General features: G+C 39.1%; 1 protein-coding gene across 2 annotated transcripts in view; it reads left to right on the top strand.

The window, feature by feature from the left end:
- Window positions 1–470: 470 nt before the first annotated feature.
- ZFAND1 (zinc finger AN1-type containing 1) overlaps window positions 471–16,613 on the top strand; it is a 28,363-nt gene continuing 12,220 nt past the window's right edge. Inside the window, exons 1-6 of one of the 2 annotated variants that reach the window (XM_060116352.1) lie at window positions 471–584; window positions 3,502–3,544; window positions 4,506–4,545; window positions 6,959–7,083; window positions 7,171–7,262; window positions 8,045–8,112. In XM_060116352.1, the coding sequence (XP_059972335.1) occupies window positions 530–584; window positions 3,502–3,544; window positions 4,506–4,545; window positions 6,959–7,083; window positions 7,171–7,262; window positions 8,045–8,112 (423 nt within the window). In that variant the 5' untranslated portion in view covers window positions 471–529. Of the gene's footprint in view, window positions 585–3,501; window positions 3,545–4,505; window positions 4,546–6,958; window positions 7,084–7,170; window positions 7,263–8,044; window positions 8,167–16,613 lie in introns of both variants that reach the window. The other variant, XM_060116351.1, reaches the window with a different exon arrangement.

Here is a 16,613-nt window from a genome sequence, read left to right as displayed (position 1 = left end):
GTCTACTTTTTTAAAAACCCTGACTTCTTTGCAAGGAGCATTTATATAATCAAGTAACACTGGTGTAGGACGAGTGAGGAATTGAACCAGGGTCGGTCTACTTCACTTGATTCCTGCAAATACTTGTGCCAAACTGTGCTTCCTAGAGCTACGGAGTTATGTTAATTCAAAAAAAAAAAAATCCTTGTGAGGTCGTCCGGGACTCCGATTGCAGCACGGAGGAGGGAACGCACGCACGCAATCTTCCACAAAAGCAGTTGGATATTTTCCTAAGGACTGGGCGACAGGACTTCCGCCCGAGGGAAAACCGAACAGAGAAACCACCTTTTCCTCTTGCCGCCTCACTAGGCGATCCCGATAGCAAACATTCAGAACTCAGGGCACTTAGATCAGCCCGATCGCTTTCAGTACGCGCCCCGCCCCCACCTGCGGGCTCCGCCCCTGGGCCCACCCCATTCCCAGCAGGCACCGCGCGAGCGGCCTCGTCCCGCCGTGCCGTGGCTGTGCCTGCCTCTCGGGGCGCTGGGAGATGGCGGAGTTGGACATTGGGGCGCACTGCAGGGTGGAGCAGTGCCGGCAGCGAGGTGATTCAGGAGCCCCTACCTCTGGTCGCGGGAGGGAAGGCCGTGGGGCGAGGCGGAGTCTGAGGAGGCAGGGCGGGCGTGTCCCTTGGGGGCGGGGGTCTGCCGTGACGTGTGTTGATGCCCTTGATGCCCATGTTTTTTGTTGCCCTTGAGCCTTTGGAGGAGGCTTATGGTCTCCTTGGAAGGGAGCGGTGCGATTCCCAAAAACATACCTTGCAGTGTGAACTTTGATTTTCGAGCGCGCCTTGCCAAGAAGTCGCTTCGCGCGCACTCCTTTCTGATGAGCACGGGTAGGGAGGACGCTTCGGTCTGGGAATCGGGAGAGTTCCCTTCTGAACCTGCCACTGCGACCTCGGGCAGCCCACTTCTCTCCCAGACTTTTTGTTTGCTTATCTGTTACTTATCTGTCAGAGCAAGGAGTTGGGTGACATCAGTTTTTAACCTCATTTTCGCGGGCTGCTCAGGAGACGAGCTTATAGGGAGAAGGCCCTTAGCTTTTCCTCCGGATGATCATTACGCTCTCTCAGCTCTGTCACTCTTTGATTCTGATTATCACTGATTCAGTAAACATTTACTGAGCACCTCTTTTGGTGATGGGACCACATAAAGGTATAAAATATAGCCCTTTCCACAGAAAAGCTTTCAGGATAGTTAGCTGCTTTTTTAGAGCATTAGTAAGGTGATGTTCTCTCTCCGCTGAACTGAGAGACCTTGTGATACACATAGCCCAATCTAATAGCCAGTGGTAGGGTGGTACGGGCCTTAGAAACACCTGCAGCAGGTATGTCCTGAAGCACTAGAGCCACACAGAATGCTCAGTCTTTGGTACCTGGCTTTCATTCCAAATGGATGCTTCCACATCTGGCTCATACTACACTGGGTGACAAAATAGCTTTTATCTCCCATTGCAGCTACAGTCATTGGCAGCAGGTAGCCACCTGATCACTGTTGAGAAGGACTCTGGGGTTTAGTCCAGAATTAGTGGGAGTGCTACAGTTAATAAATGATACCTGTTGTGTGTGGTGGGCAAAAGGACACAATCCCTGCTACGTTATTGTTACTTTCAGCACTCTGATTTGTATCTTTCACCACTGGCTGTCATCTTCAGCCATTCAGCAGGCAAGAACCAATGTTTCCTTGCAGATCTTTCATAGGGAAGCTTAGCCAGTTGGGTTTTGACTGTAAGTTATATAATTCTGGTATACCTGATTATCTCTAGCAAGTCCATAATATCTACCATTTGTGACATAGTTCATCTTCCTTTCCAACTTCAGGTGTCTCTTAAAGTGTAAATACCTGAAATGAGGCCAGAGTCTAGCTCTTTTGGACTAGTGGAGAGCATTTAAGGTTTAGAATATGTTAAGTGAGTATCCTAAATTTCATTTAGCTTCTGGATGAATAGAAGGATGGTGTCAAGTGTTAGGAAATTATCTTGATCTTAACTCTTACCCTTGGATTCTCTTGGTTTGCATCTAATATTTAGTTGGTCACCAAAGTCTCAAAATAGTAAGCATGTACATTTTTCCGATTTGAAAGAGACATAAAAGTTTTGTAAAGTATTATATACTTCAGTTTCCTTCTCTTTTTGACAAATGTATACCTACTTTCTTGGTATGAAACAGATACTTACAGTATCACACTTTCAGGACCACGGTGACAATGCATTAAGTTCGCTTTTCAGGTGAAGGAAGAACTATATTTGGGCCCTCTTGTCCCACAAGCAGAAACATCCTGCGGTCCCTTTGGGTTATAATAGGACCTCTTCTTTTTCTTTTGGGTTAAGATACTCTGTAGGATGAGATATTTTGGGAGCAATAGTAACTTTCTCTAAAGTGCAGTGCTTTTTGTTTTCATTTTGTAAAAGTGGTGTGATTAGATATAGCCAGCCTCACTTGGCTGTATACTGTAATTTAATATGAGGTACACTGAAAACAGTTTAGAGAAGAAATGATTGTATTCAGTGATTTATGGTCAATTGTCACATATAAGGATGGATACTTTCATGTGCTTTCCAAAAATTCATTTCCTAACTTAGTTGTCACTTAGTCCTAACTTAGTTGTTCCTCAACAGCAAGGAAAGAAACAATTCAGGACTAAAGTTTGCAGTATCAATCAATTCATCCATTGAATTTCTGGAATTTCTTTGAACACATCTCTACCTAGTCACCACAGGATTTTTCTCAGTTGAGTGTATTCAAAACAAGTTAATTGCTATAATTATTCTTGTTAATTACAGGTATTATCTTACTATTCTTATCTTTTACATGTATCTCATTTGGTTTTTACAATTACCCTGTGTAGTAGGTGTGGCATATAGCATAGATACATACACACACACATATATACATATGCACACAAACACAATATACTTATATCTATGTCTATTTTTATGCATACTACCTAATAATAGAGCTTTGGTTTTGTATACATACACATAAATACACTGTATACTATATATCAAATATATATATATACAATATGTATGTATATAATCCAAAGCTCTACTGTTAAGTAACTTGCCTAGCATTGCTAGATTAGTAAGCAGTGGAATCAAAATTGAAACCTAGGATTGTCACTTCAAATGCAGGATTTTTGCATTATACAGTCCTCAGAAACGACACCTAGTAAATCTGGGAAACAAACAGAAAACTCACAGGACTTCTTTTTTTTTTTTTTTTTTTTTCTGGTTTAGCATGCTACAGCAAGTAACATTTATCTTCTGATAATCCAGTTACTTTCAAAGTGCTTGAGGTTGTGATGGCTTTTGTTTAACCACTGCTTGCTGCACTAGGATACTGTTCAAAAAGGAAAGTTTTCCTATGGCCATAGTTCAGTACTTTAAGATTCTTTTTACTTAAGAAAACTAAATCAAAATCAGTTACTGACCAGAACATATAACATTTCCCCTCAATTTTAGATTTTCTTCCATTTGTATGTGATGGTTGTTCAGGAGTATTTTGGTAAGTTAAGTTTTTATGCTTTATTTGGGAGTAATTTTAGTGTTTGTAATATGAGATTTATTTCTAAAAAGTAGAATGATTTAAAATAGTTTTTACTTTAGCCACTGATATCTGATATTCATTATAGTAATCACTTGGGGAAAAAAAAACAAATAGACTAGTCACAGACTCTGATTACTTGTACATATATGTGGCTAGTCTTTAAACTTCCCAGAAATGGGGTGATGTGTGTGATTTTTATGTAAAAGTCATATATATGTCTTTTAATCACAAGAAGAGAACATATCCACAATATAAAGAATATGGTAAAAAAAATCCAGTTATGATTATTAGTCTTTATTTTAATTAATAAAATGAAAAGAGCTCAACCTTTGTATTTCTTAAATTGAGTACTTTACGTCCGTTGCACACATATCACATGCAAAGTAAAACCTGGGAACAAACAAGAATTGTGGAAAATGCATTTTCTTTTCAATTAAACCTTCAAGTATCAGGTATTTGATTTATTAAATAGAGCACTGAAAGAATAAATTCTTTTCAGAAGATGATTCAGAAAGATTTATTAGAAGTAAATAAAAATAATGCATATTTTTAAGTCATTCAGAACTAGAACACTCCTTTGACATTTTATTACTGATTATTTTTGAGAAATAAAAGAATCAAAAGGGTCTGCATTTTCACACACCTTAAAGCACTCAAAGTAAAGGTAATTAAGAGTGGTGAATTTTTGTACTCATATTGAAGTTGAATAGTAGTTGGGTTTTAAAACTTTTGAGACTATAGGTGCTCTTTTATTTATCTGTCATTTCAGTTTATTCTTATAGGCAGAGTTGTTAATGTAGTGTGAGTGTAGTTAATCTTAAGGATACTAACCATTAAAATATCTCACATTACTGCAGTTATCTTTAAGTACATTATTTGATTACATTTAAATAAACACTTTTTGTTGTTGTTATTTAAGCCTTGAACACAGGAGCAGGGAGTCACATAGCTGTCCTGAGGTATGTTAATATCTCCTGGTAAAACATGTTTGTATTTATGTACTTTCATTCAGAATTTGATTCAATTTAATCCCAGTGTACCACAGATTAAAATTTGGCAGACTAAACTGATTATGTAAGAGGGTCTTACTTTATTTATATTATTTTTCTCAGTATGTTTTAACATAAACTAGTCTACTTGGTAGTTATACATTTTTGTTCTTATAATTCTTATTCCTTTGTACTTCAGTTCTGTTTACATAGCCTGCTTATAGATTTAGACTCTATATTTATAAATACATAATGGAATTAACATCCTCATCATATACTCCCTCCAGTTTGCTTCACTGTTTCATTCATTTTCACTGGTGCCTGATGTTAGGACTCTGTGGTAATACATTGTTCTGGCTCCATCAGCCTTAGGTCACCAGGAGCAGACCTGTAGTCCAGCAAAATCTCCCTACCCTAATTTGGACCAAATCAAGAGGTTAAAAGGGGCTGTTAAATAGAAGCCAAAATATCATCTTTATTACTGATAAAGAATAAGTTGAATGATATAGCTTAGTGTTGAGCCAAAAGGGTGTGCAAAGGAAATCCAGAATTAGGTGGATTTGCCCACCAGTCTCAGCAATGCTGCACCAGGTTAGGCTTCCAAGGGAAAAAAGAGAAAGCTGAGCCTAATGTAATTTTCTCAAATTTGTAATCAGAGAAGTTGTTCCACCTCTCTTGGATCAGAGATCAGCAGAAAGTTAAACTGAATTTACTCCATTTGGAAAGAAGCATTTACCTCACATTTTTCAGTTGATATTTATTCCTGCCCACCATTTACCAAACACTTTACCGAGTCTCTTGATTATAGAAAACTAAGGTTAAATGAGCTTCAGTCAAAATCTGGCCCTTTGAAGTTTTGGTGATTTATTTGAGGAAATAAAAATTAAGTAACATATTGGTATTATTCAGGACTACTTGGAAAGAAATACTCATATAGAGTCATATAGTAAACATATTGGTGTTTGTTATACACCTTGTAAATCTTCCCTGTGTTTTCCTTTTTCTTATATGATTTGATTTCTATGAATGTCTCATAGAATGTCTCTCAATTAGATCTTATTAATTTAAAGGTGAAATAAAAATCTTCTACCTTTAGACCATTGGAATAAATTTGAAAAAATAGTTAAGAAGTTAATTCCAACAAGATGTAACTATCATTTATATAGAGGAATGCCCTTTGGTTATAGATTTCAAGCAATTACAGTTGACCCTTGAACAACATAGGTTTGAACTGTGTGGGTCCCCTTATATGTGGATTTTTTTCACTAGGTATGTACTATACAATGCATTGGATCTGCAGGTGCAGAACTGCAGATAAGGAGAGCTGACTGTAAAGTTATACTTGGATTTTCAACTGCATGGAGGGTTTGTACCGCAGTCCCTTAGTTGTGCAAGGGTCAACTGAGTTCATTCAGTTCTAGAAACCTAGTTACTTAATACTCAAAATAGCCTGAGTGATCTGGATTTTTTTTTTATCTCATAAAAGCTCTTTTCCTCTGATGTAATATTTACTAGTAATACAGTATTAAATACAAAATAAAGTATATCATTGTGTGGGACTTTCCTGGTGGCACAGTGGTTAAGAATCCACCTGCCAATGCAGGGGACATGGGTTTGAGCCCTGGTCTAGGAAAATTCCCACATGCTGTGGAGCAACTAAACCTGTGCACCACAACTACTGGACCTGTGCTCTAGAGCCCACGAGCCACAACTATTGAGCCTGCGTGCCACAACTACTGAAGCTCACGCGCCTAGACCCCATGCTCTGCAACAAGAGAAGCCACTGCAATGAGAAACCTGTGCACCGCAACAAAGAGTAGCCCCCGCTTGCTGCAGCTAGAGGAAGCCTGTGCGCAGCAATGAAGACTCAACGCAGACATAAATAAATAAATAAATAAATAAATAAATAACTTAAAAAAAAAAGAATAGTATATTGTTGTGAAAACTGTCTTTAACCCTCTGTATCATGGAAAGACATATAATTTTAAGTGTTCTTTTACATGTATTTAAGCCTCCAAAACCAGTATAGAAAGTAGATGACTTGCAATTTGAGGAGTGATGAGCTGATTACCTAAGCATGTTATTATGGAGGCATCTTTGTGTAGTATGTTACAAAGTGGAAGACGTAAGATTATGGAGAGTAACTGAGTAGTCATTTTAACTTGACTCAGAAGATAAATACACCACAGTAGGAAAACTTTGAAAATGTAGAGCAGTCAGCACAGTAATCATTTCTCACACGAACAATTTTTATAATCTATATGAGAATGTGTGAGTTTCTCTTATAAGTTTAAGCAAAAATGATATGGATATCCAGAATAGATTTATTGATTTGCTTTAAATGTGAAATATAATGCCATGTCCCCCATTTTTACATTTTCAGGTGACTGTAATTGAGAGACTGAAGTCAGATTCACATACATCTTACCCATGCTTATTCAAGGACTGTGCTGAAAGAGAGCTTGTGCCAGTTGTGTGTCCTTATTGTGAGAAGAATTTTTGCCTGAGGTGATCACTGAGACCATTTAAACTCTATATATCTGTTTAAGTCATATGCAAATACATGACCTAGTGTCACTCTTCTGTTGCTCATAGACATCGTCATCAGTCAGATCATGAATGTGAAGACCTGGAAATCCCTAAGTCTCGTATGGCTGCCACTCAGAAACTTGTTAAAGACATTATTGGCAAGTATCTAGAAAGCTTGTTTTGTTGTTTCCCTACTGCTCTATACTTTATATGAGTCCCAGAGCCCTGCTTCTCATGTCAGCTTGCCAGTTATGCAAGGTGTTGTTTGCAACCCTGATGGTTATAACTTGCTATAGATTTTGATGACATTCTTGTGACAATATTTCTCACAAGACTTTCCAATGAAAATTTGGAAATTCTATGGAAATACCCTACCAGATATTCTCTTTTGCTGGACCATTTATATCAGCTGGTTAACCATGTTGGCTAAAAATTGTATTCATGAGGCTAAAGTAGTGGTTTACATTCTTTAAAGACTAAAGTTTAAGCCCAGTCAGCTGTCCTATGAATGCTGCTGATATTCTGACATATGAGGAAAGAATGTATCTGTGATTTAGACCAGTCTGTCTGCTACCATGTTAGTTCAGCTGAATTTTCATTTTATAGTAAGGGTGTTACTTTAAATTAAATTAATCAAGTTAAAATCATCTATAACCAAATCTTAAAATTCTCTGTAGAAGTGTTAGTGATTGCTCTGGATTAAATAGATTTAAGCTGGAAAGAGGCACATTACTTGAGTTTTTGATGTGGAAATCACTTAGGTCAACTCAGTGGTATTTTTCCATTGATCATACCTATAAAATGAATGTGGGCTCTGTATATCTCTATTATATGTAATTTGTGTACATTTCAGGGCCATAGTTAATAAATAATAATAAAAATAAAACTCTGGAAAATGTAAAAGTTCTTAATTGCTTATATGCTTACACTTATTTCTTAGATTCCAAGACAGGAGAGACAGCAAGTAAACGACGGAAAGGTGCAAAAAATAGTGAAACAGCTGCAAAGGTAGCATTGATGAAATTAAAGATGCATGCTAATGGAGATAAATCATTGCCACAGGTTGGTCTTAGAGATTTTAGAAAACAAAATGTTCTAAATATAGTTGGAGCTCCCTTTTTACTCTTCCCTCTCATTAAGTATGAGAACCTTATATGTATCATTTCTACTACTACATGGTATAAGTCTGCATAAATAATACATAGTTTTTATGAGTTTTTTTCACTTTATAGAAACAGCAGTAAACCATATGTATCCTACTTCAACTTTTTTCTGTTACACTTGGTATCTTTTTTTTTTTTGCGGTATGCGGACCTCTCACTGTTGTGGCCTCTCCCGTTGTGGAGCACAGGCTCTGGACGCGCAGGCTCAGCAGCCATGGCTCACGGGCCCAGCCGCTCCGTGGCATGTGGGATCTTCACGGACCGGGGCACGAACCCGCGTCCCCTGCATCAGCAGGTGGACTCTCAACCACTGCACCACCAGGGAAGCTCCCTTTCGTATCATTTTTAAAAACTTTATCCATGCTGATATGTTGAGTCTTGTTCATTCATTTTGATAGCTCACATTTTTCTGTAGTATGAATATCCATTTATCCATTCTTTTAGTGGACACAATTCAGATTTCTTTTCCAAGTTGTTTGCTATTATAAACTGTTCAAAAGTGAACATCCATGTGTACTTGTAGGAACATTTCTCTCGGACAGCTTCTTTAAAACTCCATATTGCCAATTACATTTTCTATAACAATTCAGTACATATGTACATACATACATACCTTAACACAGTTTCAGTAAGTAACTGATATGTATGTGTATACTTCATGTGTATGTGTATTTTCTGATATTTTTTATTTTACTTTAAAGACTGTTGATTTTGTAGCCCCTGAAGGATTGAGACCATCAAATTGAAAAATGCTACTCTAGGGAACATACCTAGAAATAGAAAAGCTGGATCATGGGGTTTGCTCATCTTCAGCTTTACTAGATATTTTCAACTTTTTTTTTATAGATATTTATTGGAGTATAAGTGCTTCACAATACCGAGTTAGTTTCTGTTACACAACAAAGTGAATCAGCCACATTCATACACATGTCCCTATATCCCCTCGCTCTTGAGCCTCCTTCCGATCCTCCCTATCCCAACCCTCTAGGTCATCACAAAGCACCAAGCCAATCTCCCTGTGCTATGCTGCTGCTTCCCACCAGCCAACTATTTTACATTCCGTAGTGTATATATGTTGATGCTACTCTCACTTCACCCCAGCTTCGCCCTCCCACCCCATGTCATCAAGTCCATACTCTTATGTCTGCCTCTTTATTCCTGCCCTGCAACTAGGTTCATCAGTACCATTTTTTTTTAGAGCCCATATATATGTGTTAGCATATGGTATTTGTTTATCTCTTTCTGACTTACTTCGCTCTGTATGACAGACTCTGGGTCCATCCACCTCACTACACATAACTCAATTTTGTTTCTTTTTATGGCTGTGTAATATTCCATTGTATATATGTGCCACATCTTCTTTATCCATTCATCTGTCGATGGACATTTAGGTTGGTTCCATGTCCTGGCTATTGTAAATAGTGCTGCAATGAACATTGTGGTGCATGTCTCTTTTTGAATTATCGTTTTCACAGGGTATATGCCCAGTAGTGGGATTGCTGGGTCATATGGTAGTTCTATTTTTAGTTTTTTAAGGAACCTCCATACTGTTTTCCATACTGGTTGTATCAATTTACATTCTCACCAGCAGTGTAGGAGGGTTCCCTTTTCACCACACTCTTTCCAGCATTTATTGTTTCTAGCTCTTTTGATAATGGCCATTCTGACCAGTGTGAGGTGATATCTCATTGTAGTTTTGATTTGCATTTCTCTAATAATTAGTGATGTTGAGTATCTTTTTATGTGCCTCTTGGCCATCTGTATGTCTTCCTTGGTGAAATGTCTGTTTAGGTCTTCCACCCATTTTTTAACTGGATTGTTTGTTTATTTGATATTGAGCTCCATGAGCTGTTTGTATGTTTTGGAGATTAATCCTTTGTCTGTTGATTCATTTGCAAATATGTTCTCCCATTCTGAGGGCTGTCTTTTTGTCTTCTTCTTGGTTTCCTTTGCTGTGCAAAAGCTTTTAGCTTTTAAGTTTAATTAAGTCCCATTTGTTTATTTTTGTTTTTATTTCTTTTACTCTAGGAGGTGAGTCAAAAAAGATCTTGCTGTGGTTTATGTCAGTGTTTTTCCTATGTTTTCCTCTAGAAGTTTTATAGTGTCTGACCTTACATTTAAGTCTTTAATCCATTTGGAGTTTATTTTTGTGTATGGTGTTAGGGAGTGTTCTAATTTCATTCTTTTACATGTAGCTGTCCAGTTTTCCCAGCACCACTTACTGAGAGACTGTCTTTTCTCCATTGTATGTTCTTGCCTACTTTGTCGTAAATTAGGTGCCCATATGTGCGTGGGTTTATCTCTGGGCATTCTATCCTGTACTATTCATGTAAATTTCTGTTTTTGTGCCAGTACCATACTGCGTTGATTACTGTAACTTTGTGGTATAGTTTGAAGTCTGGGAGCCTGATTCCTCCAACTCCGTTTTTCTTTTTCAGGATTGCTTTGGCTCTTCAGGGTCTTTTGTGTTTCCATACAAATTGTAAGATTTTTTGTTCTAATTCTGTGAAGAATACCATTGGTAGTTCATAGGGGTTGCGTTGAATCTGTAGATTGCTTTGGATACTATAGTCGTTTTCACAATAGTGATTCTTCAATCCAAGAACATGGTATATTTCTCCATCTGTTTATGTCATCTTTGATTTCTTTCATCAGTGTTTTATAGTTTTCTGAGTACAGGTCTTTTGCCTCCTTAGGCAGGTTTATTCCTAAGTATTTTATTCTTTTTGTGCAATGGTAAATAGCAGTGTTTCCTTACTTTCTCTTTCTGATTTTTTATTGTTGATGTATAGGAATGCCAGAGATTTCTGTGCATTAATTTTGTATCCTGCAAGCTTACCAAATTCACTGATTAGTTCTAGTAGTTTTCTGGTGACATCTTTAGGATTTTCTATGTATAGTAACATGTCATCGGCAAATAGTGACAGTTTTACTTCTTTTCCAACTTGTATTCCTTTTATTTCTTTTTCTTCTCTGATTGCTGTGGCTAGGACTTCCAAAACTATGTTTAATAAGAGTGGAGAGAATGGACATCCTTGTCTTGTTCCTGATCCTAGTGGGAATGCTTTCAGTTTTTCACCATTGAGTATGATGCTTGCTGTGGGTTTGTCATATGGCCTTTATTATGTTGAGGTAGTTTCCCTCTATGCCCATTTTCTGGAGAGTTTTTATCATAAGTGGGTGTTGAATTTTGTCTAAAGCTTTTTCTGCATCTATTGAGATGATCATACAGTTTTTATTCCTTAATTTGTTAATGTGGTGTATCACATTGCATGATTTGCATATATTGAAGAATCCTTGCATCCTTGGGATAAATCCCACTTGATCATGGTGTGTGATCCTTTTAATGTGCTGTTGGATTCTGTTTGCTAGTATTTTGTTCAGGATTTTTCCATCTATGTTCATCAGTGATATTGGTCTATAATTTTCTTTTTTTGTGACATCTTTTTCTGGTTTTGGTATTAAGGTGATGGTGGCTTCGTAGAATGAATTTGGAAGTGTTTCTCCCTCTGCAGTTTTTTGGAAAAGTTTGAGAAGGATGGGTGTTATTAGCTCTTCTCTAAATGTTTGATAGAATTCGCCTATGAAGCCATCTGGTCCTGGACTTTTCTTTTTCGGAAGATTTTTTTTTTAATTTATTTTATTTATTTACTTATTTATTTTTTGACTGCGTTGGGTCTTTGTTACTGTGCGCGGGCTTTCTCTAGTTGAGGTGAGTGGGGGCTACTTTTCGTTGCGGTGCACAGGCTTCTCATTTCGGAGGCTTCTCTTGTTGCAGAGTACAGGCTCTAGGCATGCGGGCTTCAGTAGTTGCAGCACGCAGCCTCAGTAGTTGTGGCTCGCAGGCTCTAGAGCACAGGCTCAGTAGTTGTGGCGCACGGGCTTAGTTGCTCTGCGGCATGTGGGATCTTCCTGGACCAGGGTTCGAATCCGTGTCCCCTGCATTGGCAGGTGGATTCTTAACCACTTAACCAGGGAAGCCCTGTTGGAAGATTTTTAATTATGGTTTCAATTTCATTACTCGTGATAGGTCTGTTTATATTTTCTAATTCTTCCTGGTTCAGTCTTCTAAAATTGTACCTTTCCAAGAATTTTTCCATTTCTTCGTGGTTGTTCATTTTATTGGCATATAGTTGTTTGTTGTAGTCTCTTATAATCCTTTGTATTTCTGCATTGTCAGTTGTGATTTCTCCTTTTTCATTTCTAATTCTATTGATTTGAGACTTCCCCCTTTTTTTTCTTGATGAGTCTGGCTAAGGGTTTATCAATTTTATCTTCTCAAAGAACCAGCTTTTAGTTTTATTGATCTTTGCTATTGTTTTCTTCATTTCTATTTCATTTATTTCTGCTCTGATCTTTATGATTTCTTTCCTTCTACTGACTTTAGGTTTTCTTTGTTCTTCTTTCTCTAGTTGTTTTAACTGTAGGGTTAGATTGTTTTTTGAGATTTTTCTTGTTTCTTGAGGTGAGATTGGATTGCTATAAACTTCCCTCTTAGAACTGCTTTTGCTGTGTCCCGTAGGTTTTGGGTCATTGTGTTTTCATTGTCATTTGTTTCTATGTATTTTTTTATTTCTTCTTCAGTGATCTCTTGGTTATTTAGTAGCACAATGTCTAGCCTCCATGTATTTGTGTTTTTTACAGGTTTTTTTGCTATAATTGATTTCCAGTGTCATAACATTGTAGTCAGAAAAGATGCTTGATACGATTTCAATTTTCTTAAATTTTCGGAGGCTTGATTTGTGACCCAAGATGTGATCTATCCTGGAGAATGTTCCATGTACACTTGAGAAGAAAGTGTATTCTGCCACTTTTGAGTGGAATGTTCTGTAAATATCAATTAGATCCATCTGGTCTATTCTGTCATTTAAAGCTTGTGTTTCCTTATTTATTTTCTGTTTGGGTGCTCTGTCCATTTGTGTAAGTGGGGTGTTGAAGTCCCGTACTATCGTTGTGTTACTGTCAATTTCTCCTTTCATGGTTGTTAGCATTTGCCTTTGTATTGAGGTGCTTCTATGTTGGGTGCATAAACATTTATAATTGTTATATCTTCATCTTGGATTGATCCTTTGATCATTAGGTAGTGTGCCTCCTTATCTCTTGTAACAGTCTTTATTTTTTTTTTTTTTTTTTTTTTTTTTTTGCTGTACGCGGGCCTCTCACTGCTGTGGCCTCTCCCGTTGCGGAGCACAGGCTCCGGACACACAGGCTCCGCGGCCATGGCTCGCGGGCCCAGCCGCTCCGCGGCACGTGGGATCTTCCGGGATCGGGGCACGAACCCGTGTCCCCTGCATCGGCAGGCGGACTCTCAACCACTGCGCCACCAGGGAAGCCCTAACAGTCTTTATTTTAAGGTCTATTTTATCTGATATGAGTATTGCTACTCCAGCTTTCTTTTGAATTCCATTTGCATGGAATATCTTTTTCCATCCCTTCACTTTCAGTCTGTATGTGTCCCTAGGTCTGAAGTGAGTCTCTTGTAGACAGCATATATATGGGTCTTGTTTTTGCATCCATTCAGCCAGTCTGTGTCTTTTTGTTGGGGTATTTAATCCATTTACCTTTAAGGTTCTTATCGATATGTATGTACCTATTACCATTTTCTTAATTGTTTTGGGTTTGTTTTTGTGGGTCCTTTTCTTCTCTTGTGTTTCCCACTTAGAGAAGTTTCTTTAGCATTTGTTGTAAAGCTGGTTTGGTGGTGCTGAATTCTCTTAACTTTTGTTTGTCTGAAAAGCTTTTGACTTCTCCATCGAATCTGAATGAGATCCTTGCTAGGTAGAGTAATCTTTGTTGTAGGTTTTTCTCTTTCATCATTTTAATTATATCCTGCCACTCCCTTCTGGCCTGCAGAGTTTCCACTGAAAACTCAGCTGATAACCTTATGGGGATTCCTTTGTATGTTATTTTTGTTTTTCCCTTGCTACTTTTAATATTTTTTCTTTGAATTTAATTTTTGTTAGTTTGATTAATATGTGTCTTGGTGTGTTTTTCCTAGGGTTTATCCTATATGGGACTCTCTGTGCTTCCTAGACTTGGGTGACTATTTCATTTCCCATGTTAGGAAGGTTTTCCACTATAGTCGCCTCAAATACTTTCTCAGACCCTTTCTTTTTCTCTTTGTCTTCTGGGGCCCCTATAATTTGAATGTTGGTGCGTTTAGAATTGTCCCAGAAGTCTCTGAGATTGTCTTCAGTTCTTTTCATTCTTTTTTCTTTATTCTGCTCCTTGGCAGTTATTTTCACCATTTTGTCTTCCAGCTCACTTATTTGTTTTTCTGCCTCTGTTATTCTGTTATTGATTCCTTCTAGTGTATTTTTAATTTCAGTTATTGTGTTATTCATCTCTGTTTGTTTGTTCTTTAGTTTTTCTAGATCTTTGTTAAACAGTTCTTGTATTTTCTCAATCCGTGCTTTCATTCTACTTCCGAGACTCTGGATCATCTTTACTATCATTACTCTGAATTCTTTTTCAGTTAGATTGCCTGTTTTTTCTTCATTTATTTGATCTTGCAGGTTTTTACCTTGCTCCTCATCTGTGACATATTTTTTTGCCATTTCATGTTTTTTTTTTTTAATGAGTGGGATTGTTTTATAGTTTTACTGGTTGTTTGGCCTGAGGCTTCCAAGACTGGAGTTTGTAGGCTATCGGGTAGATCTGGGTCTTGGTGCTGAGATGAGGAATTCTGTGAGCCCTCACTCTGATGAATATTCCCTGAGGTCTGAGGTTCCCTGTTAGTCCAGTGGTCCAGACTCAGATCTTCCACTGCAGGAACTTCCGCCCAACCCCGTGCTCGCAAATCCAGATCCCACAAGCCATGTGTGGTGGCAAAAACGAAAGAGAACAATAACAAAGTAAAAAATAAAATTAGATTAGGAAACTAACAGATATGTTAGAAAGAATGTAAAAATAAAAATATAGATGAATAAACAACTGGAAGGTACATCAGTACCACAGTAGTAAAAAAGAAGAGGGAAAAAAAAAAAAAGAAGGAGGGGGGAAGACCTTGGCTGTGGAGAGTGGGGCCTAAGCAAGGATGAGATTTGGGTGGTGGGCAGGGCCAATGCTCAGATCCCACAGGGCTGGAAAAGGCCCTGGGGGCTATGGGGGTGGGGTTTAGGCTCAAGGAACAGAAGGGGCCCAGACGTGACCCCACTCCTGGTCTCAGAGAGCAGGGGACCTCACCTGGGAGCCCAGCAGGCTTTCTGGGCTCGAGTGGGCAGAACAGACGCCCTCCTTTCCTCTCCTGCTCCTCCGGTCTGGGGACTGGGAGGGCCCCTACTGCCTGCGTCTCCTGATCTCCCTGGCCTCCCTCCTATGCCCCCAAGGACCCATGCAGCCTGTAGTGGGCTTGGAGAGCAGGGGATCGACATGGGAGCTCAGCAGGTGAGTGAGCGGGGCAGTCGCCCTTTGTTCCTCTCCCGCTCCTCCTGGAGGGCCTCTCCTGATCTCCCTGGCCTCCCTCCTATACCCTCAAGGACCCATGTGGCCTGGGGTGGGGTTTGGAGGTCGGGGGACCGGCCTGGGAGTTCAGAGGCTCCCTGTGCCCGAGTGGGCAGGACAATTGCCCTCTGCTCTGTGGCATGCCACTCCTGATCTGCCACTCCGCCTGCCATTCCTGATCTCCCCAGCCTCCCTCCTATGCCCCCAGGACCTTCATGGCCTGGATGGGGCTTTGTGTGTGTTGGGGGCGGGGACCAGCTTGGGAGCTCAGCAGGCTCCCCGGCCCCGTGGACCAGGCGATCGCCTTCTGCTCCTCTCCCACTCTTCCTGGAGAATCTCTCCCACCTGCCTCTCCTGATTTTCCCAGCCTCAGGGGTGCCGGTCTTGTCTGGCCTCTACTTCTCCTCCCACCTCGATCCCCCTACATCCTACCAGTTCACTCTGCGGTTCCTCCCATCTCCTTGGGGGTTAAAGTCCCCCACTAGTGGCTGACAGGTGCCCTAGTTGTGGGGAGATGCTAACTCTACATCTTCCCACACCACCATCTTGCCTTCTCTCCTCCTTGTCAACTTTTTATTTTAAGTAGTTGTACGGATTTATCTCCTTCTTGTAGTTTCTGAGAGTTTCAGTGTTTCTTGCCACGGTAGGTTATTATTCATTGTTACCAACCTGATAGATGTGAAATGATACTTCAGTGAGGTTTAAAGTTGAATTTCCCTGTGACTAGTGAGGTTCAGCTACTTTGCATATGTTTATTGGATATTGGGCTTTCTTTTGTGAATTAATTGTTCATATCCTTTGCCCATGTTTTCTGTTGGGTTGTGGAACTTTTAGAAAGGTTTATAAGAGTCTATATATTCTGAATTCTAATCTTTTTTTGATTAAGGACATTGCACAAATCTT

This window comes from Mesoplodon densirostris, chromosome 13 (genome assembly GCF_025265405.1).
Source record: "Mesoplodon densirostris isolate mMesDen1 chromosome 13, mMesDen1 primary haplotype, whole genome shotgun sequence".
Lineage (NCBI taxonomy): Eukaryota > Metazoa > Chordata > Mammalia > Artiodactyla > Ziphiidae > Mesoplodon > Mesoplodon densirostris.
Note: the sequence above shows the minus strand (reverse complement) of the source record. Positions and strands in the feature narration are given on the sequence as shown.